General features: G+C 35.3%; 1 protein-coding gene across 1 annotated transcript in view; it reads left to right on the top strand.

Moving 5' to 3' along the window:
* usta (uronyl 2-sulfotransferase a) overlaps positions 1-12,519 on the top strand; it is a 66,404-nt gene extending 53,885 nt beyond the window's left edge. Inside the window, exons 4-8 of the mRNA XM_051139453.1 lie at positions 980-1,059; positions 1,166-1,319; positions 8,625-8,722; positions 10,381-10,538; positions 10,713-12,519. Of these exons, the coding sequence (XP_050995410.1) occupies positions 980-1,059; positions 1,166-1,319; positions 8,625-8,722; positions 10,381-10,538; positions 10,713-11,017 (795 nt within the window). The 3' untranslated portion in view covers positions 11,018-12,519. The remainder of the gene's footprint in view (positions 1-979; positions 1,060-1,165; positions 1,320-8,624; positions 8,723-10,380; positions 10,539-10,712) is intronic.
* The last annotated feature ends 362 nt before the right edge of the window (positions 12,520-12,881 follow it).

The following is a 12,881-nucleotide window of genomic DNA, read 5'->3' as shown; positions in this document are numbered from 1 at the left end:
TCCAGAAGGAAACACAGTGCATTAAGAGCCAGATAGGTGAAAACTTTTTGAATTTGAATATCATGATATATTTCACTTAATTTGTCTTCCGGGAAACCTGTAAGTGTCTTCTGTAGCTTTTGAAGGGCAGTATTAAATGAAAAAAAAAATTACATTTAGGCAAAAAAAGAAAAATGTACACATTTTCATTTAGTTCAAAAGTTTACACCCCTGACGTCTTAATGTATCGTGTTTCCTTCTGGAGCATCAGTGAGTGTTTGAACCTTATTAATAGTAATAGTTGCACGTGAGTCCCTCAGTTGTCCTTAGTGTGAAAAGATGTGTGCATAAAATGATAAAAAACAAAGAATTTGTGGGACCTGAAGGATTTTTCCAAAGAACAGTGGGCAATTTAATTGTTCAGGAAAAATGAGGGACTTATAAACAACTATCACTAAACAACAACAACAAAAACAGCTGTGGATCATTCGGGTAACAACACAGTATTAAGAATCAAGCATATGTAAACTTTTGAACAGGTTCATTTTTATAAATTCAACTATTATTTTCTCTTGTGGAACATATGTAAACATTTATTATGTGAAATATCTTGTTCAGGTCAGTACTAAATAAAAAAATAACATGCATTTTGTATGATCCCACTTATTTTGGTAAAGTGCAGATTCTGCAAAGTGTAAGTAAACTTTTGAGCTCAACTGTATGTCTAATTATGTCTCAGTTTATCTGTGTTTTATTTATTTGTTTGACAGGAATAATGTATACAGTAATTGTGTTTCATGCAGCATACAGTATACTTCTGGTGGTTCAATAATTTTTTTTGTAAAAAATAATTTTATTATTTCCAGACTAGAACTTGTTAACTTCTTGTATCCCATTGCTATTTTGTTTTGTTCAATTGTCAGCATTCTTGGGTGAAGAGATGTTCATGAACAGTTATGTAACATGCGTTTTGATTATTTGTGTTGATTTTTTTTGCCAGGTGGATTTGATGAGAAACATTAGCACTATTCCACAGCCTTTTTTGTACACCAGGCATGTTCACTTTCTCAATTTCACAAGGTAAGCAAATTAGGAATTATTTATCTGAATTTATCTGATCAAGATAAAAGTACAGACAAATTAGTGAACAATCCATGCTCCTCCTTTTTGTCTCTTTCTTTCTCAGATTTAGGATAGAACAGCCTGTCTACATAAACATCATCAGGGATCCCATTAACCGTTTCCTCTCCAATTACTTTTTTCGTCGTTTTGGGGACTGGAGAGGAGAGCAGAATCACTTGATCCGCACACCCCAGATGAAAGATGATGAGAGATATCTGGTCAGAGGCTGTTTCTAAATCTCTCCCCTTTCTCCTAATTCCTGTTTCTTTATTATTTTCTGATATTTTCAGTCATATCTGTGTGGGTTCCTATAGGGATGCAGCAATTACTCTCACTAGTAATTTAGCTATTCAGACAGATAGGAGCTATACTTGCATGCATACAAGTTTATATAAATAGCAGAGTGACCTTCAAGTGGCTTGACTTGGGGACTTAGAAATGAATTTATTGCACAAGGATTGTTTGCAAAGAGTGTAAGAGTCTGGCTGTATGTTTGGAAATTAGCTCAGACAATGTGAGCAGAATGTTCAGGAATTGATTAGTCATGCTTGCTTTTTATTCAGTGAACTCAGTTGCATTCTAAACACTCCAACCTCTGATTTAGATTTGGGGGAAAAAACATGTATGCTGAAACTCAAGACAATCACATGAAAACTTGGCACCGCAGGAAGAATTACATCAGTTGACTAAGGATTGTGACAGAGTTATGGCTCATATCTGATATATATAAAACATAAATGGCCAGTTTCCCAGACACATATTAATCTGGAACATTAACTGGGACTTTTTTCTTGAAGTTACTGGTTAATTCAGTCCAGGCCTCTTTGTCTGTTAACTCATCCTTTGCTCTGTTTAAGAATGAGAGAGAGACATCTATGAATATTTCTTGTAGGGGTCAAGGTTTGGTTAGTTAGCATGGTTTAGTTACCTGCTGGTAGACGGTGTTACTACAGCATCTGGTTATCTGGATAAGCATCTTTCTTCATAGATACACTACCAGTCAAAAGTTTTTGAACAGTAAGATTTTTAATGTAAGTTTCTTCTGCTCACCAAGTCTGCATTTATTTGATCCAAAATACAGCAAAAGCAGTATTATTTTGAAATATTTTTACTATTTAAAATAACTACTTTCTATTTGAACAGATTTTAAAATGTAATTTATTTCAGTGATCAAATCTAATTTTTAATTATCATTACTCCAGTCTTCAGTGTCTGTTCAGGAAACATTTTTATTATTATATTATCAATATTTAAAACAGTTGAGTACATTTTTTCAGGATTATTTGATGAATAGAAAGATCCAAAGATTAGCATTTATCTGAAAAAAAAAGCGTTGTAACATTATATACACTATGGCATTCAAAAGCTTAAGGATTATAAAAATTAATACTTTTATTTAACCAGGATGCTTTAAATTGATCAAAAGTGACAATAAAGAGCAAAAGAGACTTCTTTAAAAAACATTAAAAATATTACTGTTTTAAAAAAAATTGACTGGTAGTGTATTTATTTATATATACTCTTTTAAACATTTTGGGTCAGTAAGATTATAATAGCTGCTAAAAATGCAGCTTTGTAAGCATCTTTATGATTTATAATCTTAAAGGAACACACATGACACAGCTCAAAATAACACACAGTAGCAGTTCTGTTACCATGGGAATTGAACTTATCTTAGCTAATGAGAGACTACAATAAATATAATCAGACCTTCACCATATAGAACATAACCACCTTTTAAGATCCCCTCTCCTCCTGGAGGCCTGGTTAACCACAACACAGTTGTCTGTAGTTTAGGATTACTCCGGCTTGTGATCTGTCTCACACTAAACATATCTGTTTGCCTGATTTATGTGTCTGTAATAGCTGACAGGCCCGAGTCTTCACATGGCATGCTATTGAAGTTTTATTTTTGATCTTTCGTTTTGAATTTAATTATTGTAATCTATGACATACTGAGGAATTTCCCATAATCTGCATGGATGTCAGACACATTTACAAACACATTTTCATAACAGCTGGAATTGTGTATTGCCAAGTCATCCTATTAGTTTGAAGCATGTGAAGTGAGTTCATAAAGTGCATGTCAGAGCATTAGAGAATGACCATGCATATGGGAAGGAGGACTTTCTCACCTGGCATGACTGGAATTTTACAGCTGGTTTAGACACATTTGATATCATGATCTTAAAACCTTTGTTTTTTCCTCTGTTATACAAAGCTGAATTCATCATTACTCCAGTCTTCAGTGTCACATGATCCTCCAGAAATCATTTTAAAATGCTAATTTGGTGCTTAAAAATATTTCTTATTATCATCATTGTTGAAAACAGTTGTGCTGCTTAATATTTGTGTGGAAACCATGGGATTCTTTAAAGGACAGAAGTGTCAAAAAATCAGAATTTATTTGAAATTGACCTTTTTTTTGTAACATTCTAAATGTCTTTACTGTCACTTTTAAACAGTCTGATGTGTCCTTGCACCCACAAACTGTTGTTCTGTGAGGTCATTACAAAAAAACACTGTTTTTGTGTGAGGTTTGCTGGCAGACCTTCAGAGCTGTAGACTTGCATACTGTTCATGTTTACTAATGACTGAAAACATTAAAGCTGCACCGTGTGTGCGCGCACACGCATAGACAGGAAATTGCCCCTATTAGTGGAAATCATCCAGGTTCTCAGTTCTGTAGCAGAGTGACTTCTTGTCTCCTGTCATATCCCACCATATCTTGTCTCTTAAACGTCTCATCACACTTCTGCTTTGCTCAATCAGTCTTAATACAACATTATTTATGCAGTAACTATTATTTGCATTCTTCTTTTTTGTAGCTCTTTCTAGACAGAAAAATGCTTTGTTTAACATCAGGCAAAGAGCATGTTGCATGGTGACGTCCATCTGGAGGTAGTTTAGGGGTAAATTGCGATGGCTGTGTTCCTAGGTGCTTAGCGAAATGGCCACCTTGGGACTGAATCAAGAACACAAGGCCAAATAAGTGTGTCACCTGAGCTGGGTCCTCTTAGAGGGAGAAAGAGACTGCCCGCTTTTACTGCTAGAGACGTTTGCCAGAAACACACTAGCCATTTGCTATAACTTTGTAAGTAATTTCATATATATACAAACAGGCTTTGTTTCTTTTCTCCCCTCCACCGAACAGCATCTTCCTCCTCATTGAACTTGTTTATAATTGTTGGTTTTAAAAGTCTGGCACAGTTTTAAGGCATCATTATCTCTTCAGGGAATGAGTAGGTTGTTCTTTAAGTTGCTGCTTAATTGGTAATCTGTTAGAGGATGACATTTCTGTTCCTTTTGTTCTCTGCAGACATTTGCCCTTTTGGCCATCTGGCTTTTTGTACTTTAAATCCTTTCTCTTTTTATATTCCAAAAAGTCAACGGAAGCCCAAATGGAACATAACCTGTTTGTGTTTCAGCACTTGTGTGCGTTCAAAGTGCATATCTATCTGAGTTTGTATCTGTCTCCGTTGGGACGGAGTGGGGATGCGGATGAAAGGACATTGATGCGCTCTTGGCTTTTAGGCTCTATTCAGATACACACAGAGTGAGTATTGTTAAAGGAACTGGCCCTCCTGGAGCTCCACTGCTTTGAAGGAATCGCCAATGCATCAGCTTGATATTGTCAACAAATGAACACGTTTATAGTACAGCGAAAGCAAGTTAAGCACAGCAATCTGCTCTTTTTGCTCTAGTTCACAATCACAGTTACTTGTAACTTTTGTGAAGGAAGAAGTAAGATAGAGTAGAGGTGAAGTTGGATAGAGTGAATAGCTACATTTTCCCCAGAATGCTGTGCATTTAGGTCTAATTGTATGTGAAATGTAAATGTGGAATATAGATAATGAATGTTTTTAAGCAAACATCCCAATCCATGCATCAGTCTTTATATTTACTTTACTTATTTTTAGATTTTTACCTGTATATCGCATTATAAGAACATGTCCTGGTCATATTTCCCCCCAAAATCATAAGTAAGAATAAGGATGTATATTTTAATGTAATATTATTTATTGATGCCAATTTTATAACCATTGCACATTTTTTAATTGTGACATTATTAACAATTAAAGGATTAGTTCACTTACAGAAAAAAAAAAAAAAAATTCAGGATTTCTCTCCATGTAATGGACTTCTATGGTGCCCCAAATTTGAACATTCAAAATGCAGTTTAAATGCAGCTTCAAATGGCTCTAAACAATCCTAGCCAAGTAAAGAGGATCTTATCTAGCAAAACGATCAGTTTTTTTTGTTTTTTTTTTTATTACAATTTATGTACTTTTTAACCTCATACGCTTGTTTAGTCTAGCTCTGTGTGAATTGTTTTTTTCCAGTCATGACAGTTAGGGTACGTCTAAAAACTCCCATCGCGTTTTCTCCTTCAACTTCAAAATCATCCTACATCATTGCAGAAGTACCGACCCAGTGTTTACAAAGTGAACATGCAAAAAAGATCAAACATCCTTTACAAAAAAAGGTAAAACGGTGATATAGGACGATTTTAAAATTGGAGGAGAAAAGGAGATAGGAATTTTTAGACATACCCTAACTGTCATGACCAGAAAAAAAAACAAAAGTTCACACAGAGCGAGACAAGATGAGCGTTTATAAATTGTCTTTTTTTTTTTAAAAAATAACTGATAGTTTTGCTTGATAAGATCTTTATTTCTCGGTTGGGATCATTTAGAGCCCTTTGAAGCTGCATTTAAACTGCATTTTGGAAGTTCAAATTTGGGGGCACCATAGAAGTCAATTACATGGAAAGAAATCCTGAAATGTTTTCCTTAAAGACATAAAAAACATCTCGGATGACAAGGGGGTGAATACGTTATCTGTACATTTTTGTTGAGGAAGTGAACTAATCCTTTAAGCACTTACATGCTCTTTACCATAATGGAAAAAGAAAAACATTTTTATAAAGAGAAAACACATTGCAATTAAGAGTGTTTTAAAGGGATAGTTCACCCAAAAATGAAAATGTTATCTTTAATTACCAGGGTTTGTACACAGTGCTTAAAGTGCTTGAAGTACTTGAATTTGACTTTTTGAAATTGAAGAGCTGAAAAAACCTTGAAATAGAAATATTCCTATACTATTGAGCTTAACCAGTAGTAGTACTAACAGTATCGTGTAAACATGGCTGAAGGCGCAAAAAGAGGAACAGATGACCCAAATCAAGTGAGTCATTTAAGCTGGAACCACTCCGATTGATTCAACCTCCTGACTTATTTTAATTTCAAGTGATTCACTAGCAAAAACCAGATCAAATTAAAAGAGGCATTCATTTTTTAATTTTGACATTGCTTGTAATGATTTTTAAAACCATTTAAAAACTATTGCATCGCAACATCATTCACAGTTTCAAAGCAATCCAGTCGGATCTCGAATTGTGAATCATTTGATTCAGAACGGGTCTTCAAATCACGTATAGTGAATCATTTGTTTTAGATCGGGATTTCAGAGCAGGTTCGCAAAATCATTTGATTCAGATCGGGACTTCGGAGTGTGTATCGCAAATCTTTTTATTTAGATCGGAACTTCAGAGCAGGTTCTTGAATCATATTGCGAATCATTTGATTTGGATTGAAACCATAAATGAAATCACTGATTGCAGTCCTTGAAAATCAAAAAAGTAGTGCTTGAAAAGTCCTTGAAAGTCCTTGAAAGTCCTAGAATTTCATCTTCAGAACACAAATTAAGATATTTTTGATGAAAGCTTTCTGGCCCTAGCGCACAAAAATTATTCTCGTAGCTTCATAAAATTACGGTTGAACCACTGATGTCATTTGGACTATTTTATCGATGCCCTTACTACCTTTCTGGGCCTTGAACGTGGTAGTTCTGTCTATGATGTGTCAGAAAGCTCTCTGATTTCAACAAAAATATCTTAATTTGTGTACTGAAGATGAACAAATGTCTTATTGGTTTGGAACGTCATGAGGGTGAGTAATTAATTACAGAATTAAATTTTTTTTGGATGAATTATCCCTTTAAGTTGAACACTATGAATTCCCCCAAAACCCAAAACTTGATCATAATGGTTCTATGATGTAGGGGTGAAATGTATCCTGCACATATATTTTATAAATTGCGTTTTAATATGTGACCACATTAAGTCCACAGTTTAAATTGTTTAGGGAAGTAAGAAAAATTAAAGCACTCAAACATTTGGAATGCAGTGTGAGTGTTTTGGAAGGTGAAACTACAGAATTTGGGAGGGGGACGGTAAAAAATATGCCAGCTGACTCGTGTTCAAAAACTCTCAAAGTGAAAACCAGCTTAAAATGAAGAAAATTCCCAAAATGATCAGGTCTGCAGTTTAAGTATAAATCACCCACCATTTCAGTCTTAAAAGGTCAATCAAAACTGGAGAAACCATCAGAAACATAAATAATCAAAACAACTGAAAAACATTCATGCTTTTAATGGTCAGGATGTGAAGGTAATCCAAGATGATTTTTTTAATCTTTGAGAAGATGCACTGAAAAGCAGCAAACTTTAGAGGACCTTTTCGTTTCCTGAATTAGGGCTTAATAAAGGCCAAAGAAATAATGTTCACGTATTGACTTATACTTGGCCTGCGTAAAAGGCATTCTACTTTGAGCGATTAATGCTGAAATAACTCTTGAGTATGTTTTTCTACCTGCCAGCATGACCGGCCTTCACAGCTTGCATGTGATTTCCCCCAGCTCTTAGGCATCCACCTGGGGCTCATGAAAGGGAAGGAGTGCATGGAGTCTGGAGCCTCATGGCTATGTGGTCTTTGCTTAACCTCTCCTGTGCACAAGTTAAAGACAAGGCTGTTAACTTGACAAATCGCCCTCTTTTCCAAGACCATGCTCTTTTCAGCATGTAATCAGTTCTCTTAATATTCAACAAGTGTCATTATAGCATTGCTGGCTGCGTTGTTGTTTTTTTTTTTTTTTTTTACAAATAATCTGTTCACTCTTGTCCATGTTGTTCTCTGAGGACTCAGATGGATTGTAGTCTTTGTAATTAAACAAGTGAAAGGGAGAGCTGATGTGTTTTGATCTCTGGCCTTCTTTGACTAGTATTGTTTCTTTTTGTTACTTAAAAATGGCAATGAAATACACTGGGTTTCATAGGCCACCCCTTTTTTGTGTTTTAAGTGTGCGTGGATTGCCCTTACATATTTTTCCATCTAAAAATATTCCATCTAATCTTCTTAATCTAATTAAAGCTTTTTGGTAAGATAATGTGATAAAACATTTCTGTTAATGCGTTGGGTCAAGGTTAGATAACCAGATAGATACCAGAAGATAACCATTATGACAGAAGACTGTGGCGCATTGCTTGTGTAAGTGGTGCCCTCTTGTGCTCACTAGAAGAGATTGGTGGGCTGTACAGCATTAGAGCATATAATCCTTTGAAAATGTGTGCGTTTGTGATTTACAAGCACATTTTGAAGTTTTTGCTCAGTTTGTCAATGTGCCGCTTTCTTTTTGGCTGTAGCATCTGTCTGTATGACTCATTTCCCCGTTTCTCCACCTCAGGACATTAATGTTTGCATCATGGAGAACTACCCAGAGTGCTCTAACCCACGTCTCTTCTACATCGTTCCATACTTTTGTGGACAACACCCTCAGTGCAGGTAATTACGATCCATCATTCTTTCAACGCTTTCAAAGTAAAAGCAAACACTGTGTTTGGAAGGTTGGGAAGGTTACTTTGGAAATGTAATAGGTTACAGATTACAAGTTACCATATTTAAAATGTAAGAAGTAGTATAACTATTTCAGTTACTTTATTAATGTATCTGATTACATTTAATTACTTTCTGATTACTTTTCTACATTTCTAATGAATGGGTTCAACTGTTTATCATTTTCAAACATTTAAACCAGGCAGGGTTAACATTACAGTAGTACTCAACACCGATTACTGTCAGACTTTCAAAATCCTTCATTACTTGAATTAAGATTTTAAAGCACAGCCACCACAAAATCAAACTTTAGCACATCTTTTAACTTGGAGGTCATTCGAAGGTTAAATACAGATTTAAAATCATAACAAGAAATAATTTAATAGCAGTGATACTGTTTTTGAAATCAAATTATTGCATAACTATGACAGGATGTCGGGAAACACTGGCATCTAACAGTGCTTTGGGAAAAATAAAACAGTTAATCTTAAAAAATGGAAATAAAAGAGTTATTGAATAAGCATGTGTGTCCCAATCTGTGTCCTAACCTTGTGAAACATCAGTGTCAGGGTTGCCAGGTTTTCACAACAAAACCTGCCCAATTGCTACTCGGAACTAGCCCAAAAGCAGCCCAATCATGTTTCTAAGGGGGACTCCTGGGAAAAATCATGTTTCGGAATGCGAGTGGTGGGGGGTTAAATTCACCTGGTAAAATTAGCATTCAGGGGGCGAAATATTATATTGTTGGGGTCACTTCAACCCGCTGACATGAAAAACAAAAAACACGGACTTGGCAACACTAGTGTGTGTGAAAATATTTAGATGTAACCCCCTTTGTAATCGTTAACATTTTCGTAAGTAACTGTAATTTAATTATGTTTTTTTTTAGTAACTATAACAGATTACAGTTACATTTATTTTGTAATTAAATTACATAATTGTTACATGTAACTAGTTAATGGCATTTACTTGAGCAAATATTATTATTCTTGTTATTATTATAAATATGTGCACATTTATTATCAGTGATTATGAAGTTAAACAGCTGTTGTGTAAACATGCAGATTTTCTCCCTATTCTGTGCTTTCCAGGCTTAAAGGGATAGTTCACCCAAAAATCTAAATTCGTCACCTTAGAATTCATATGCATTCTGAGCACTTTTGAGATATTGAGCATTTTTGTTTTCTAAAAAAAAAGGCCCAAAACACAGCTTACAAAAGAAACATCACATTATGTAAATAAGTTGTCACCGAATAAGAATGTGAGAATAACTCAGTTTTGATGAAAATGTCAGATAGAACCTTAGAATTCTAAGGTGACGAATTGTCTTCATTTATTTATTCTCAATTCTTTTGAAGTAATTATGGTAACCAAGCAGTTTTGGTTCCTTTTAACTACCAGTACAATAAAAGTGAATTGTAAAATGTCATCATGTACTTAACCTTATGTGACAGAATTTTAATTTTTGAGTAGACTATCCGTTTAAAATCTTGTGCTGTTTTCACTAATAAATGTTATTAAAATTCTTCAGTTAAGCAAGTTGAAACCTTTGAATGTTTTCTTGTCAAATAATTGGCTGTCAAATCATTTTTTTTGGTCCGCCTCAGGGAGCCAGGTGTTTGGGCTGTGGAAAGGGCCAAACAAAATGTTATAGAGAACTTCCTTCTCGTGGGAATTTTGGAAGAGCTGGAGGACGTATTGCTTCTGCTGGAGAGACTCCTACCTCACTACTTCAGCGATGTGGTAACCATCTACAAGAGTCCAGGTGTGTTTTATTTGATGACTTTGAATTGAAAGATATTAGATTTAAAAATAAATAAATAAATGTGAATGCTAATGCAAATATGAAAATAAATGAATGAGCATGAAAAACATGCAAAGATTCAGGTGAAGAAAAATACTGTTTCACATCACAGCTTCTAAATCTGATTTTTCTCAGCATTCTGGAAGATGGGGAACCTTACAGGCACAGTAAAGAAGCACATGCCCACAATAGAGGCCCTACAGGTGCTTTACCAAAGGATGAAGTATGAATATGACTTTTACAACTTCATTCGTGACCAGTTCCATCTCACCAAGAAGAAGATCGGCCTCAAGTCCGCCTCTCAGAACTCTGTTCATGAACCTGACTTTCTCCGTGAGCTTGCCCTCAGGACCCATGAGCCTTTGGAGGAGGAGGAGGAAGAGGAGGAAGAAGAGGATGTGGGGCAAGAAGATTCCAACATCTGGTTGGTTCAGCAGTAACTGCCATGGAGGTGTAAGCATGGCAAATATCTCATAAGCTTGATGTCTATGTCCGGTCAGGAGGTAGAGTCAACATTCCCAGGTTAAAATTGGGTGTTCAAGCCCTGTTTTTAACGGGACGGCCCTTCAAGACACTCTCAAGAGGAGCACAGAAGGGTCTGAATAATTATTTAAGGAACCAACAATAGTGGCAAAATGATTTCGTTCATGTTTATGAAATTTGAGTTGGTTATAGTCGTTTCCTGGTGAGATGATACAAGATTGGAATTACAGGGATATTGTTGGATTGTCAGAATGGAGGGGTGAAATAATTGTGGTATTGTAGAATGAGATGCTGTGGAAGTCTGATTTTTAGGCACTACTTCTGTGCACTTGGAACCTGAGTGATCTCAGACTCACAAATCAACACACACATGAACACATTCAGACTACGCTATGGAGGCGAGTGAGGATCACAACAAAGTGCCAAACCTTCAAAGTGCCAAGGATTACTGCATCAAGCCTAGAAGCTGTAGATGTAATCACCGTAAACAACTCAGAAACACCAGTCAGATCTCATCATCACTCGCTTCCTCCTCTGGTTCCAGAAACCTGCTGCAACTCTGTGCCAGAATTTCAATGCTAATCTTTTTTGAAAGGATCTTTGTATATTGTACACGTAAGGTGTTGTACAATGAATTGAACACTTGCAGCACACTGTTCATCTGAAACGTTTGATGTGGATGTTAAACATTTCCTTGCCTTTTCAGTGTGTTCAGTCATTGCATAAAACTGGGCCCTTAAGTTCCTATTTGGTACACAGTGTGGCTAAGAACAGTAATAGTTCACATGAAAATGTAAACTGTAATGATGTTTTTAGCAGCAATACAGTTTGATCCCATCCTGGATTGCCTAACTGTGTGTAATATAAAGCTACTGGGATATCAAACAATACCCTGCTAGTTAGAGCTAAGCTATTCAAAGTTCACAAGTGGTTAACTGTGACAAGAGTACAACTAATTATTTTGGAGGTAAAAAGATACTCATGATAAATCAAGCTGTCAGACAGCATATGAGAAAAACAGGACAAAAAAAAAAAGAACGAATGTGAAAACAAGAGTTTGTACATTTCATTTTTCTAAATCCTTAACATGCTGCTCCACAGATCAACACCCATCCATAGGGTTCCTGTAGTGTGTTTTAACTGAAGAACGGTCCTCTTGCATTCATTACAGGTCAGTCTGGTGGGACATTTTTGTTGAACAATCCTGGTAAAGTGAAATGAATGATTAATACATAAGTAGATGCTATAGCTACAAGCTCTCACAGAATTTAACACTTCCCATTTAAACTTGCCAGTTAAGTATATAGGTGTATGTACTTGTTTTTGTGTTCAATGTGGATTTTTATATTGTTTAATTTATTGTACAGTATTACTTTTGATGATTGCATTCCATGTACGAATCTCAGGAAAAAAAGAGCAGATATATTTTTTGTTTTTTTGGCATCTAACAGCTGGCAAATATTAAAGCATCTGATACTTAAATGTTATGTAAGGACAGCTGGAGTGACTCTTTCGGATACCAAAACTGAATGAAATGGCTAACATTACAAATTAACTGCACCTTTACTGGGAAAGCTCTCAAAATAAAAGCATTTTAACAGCAGTTGTTGTTTGTACAAACTCTTCATATGTGCTGTGTGTTTCTTATATTTTCTTATGGTTATGTCTTATTTTATAGTGACCTTTTTTAAACATTTTTAATAATTTTTATGACAGTTTTAAGCACCAATGTTAACAGCAGTTATTTTATATATCGATTATCAATTGTTTACTATTGATTTCAAAGCATAATAAGAACATCTCTGGAATCTTTTATTCACT

The sequence above is a fragment of the Labeo rohita genome, chromosome 20, assembly GCF_022985175.1.
Source record: "Labeo rohita strain BAU-BD-2019 chromosome 20, IGBB_LRoh.1.0, whole genome shotgun sequence".
Taxonomy (NCBI): domain Eukaryota; kingdom Metazoa; phylum Chordata; class Actinopteri; order Cypriniformes; family Cyprinidae; genus Labeo; species Labeo rohita.
Note: the sequence above shows the minus strand (reverse complement) of the source record. Positions and strands in the feature narration are given on the sequence as shown.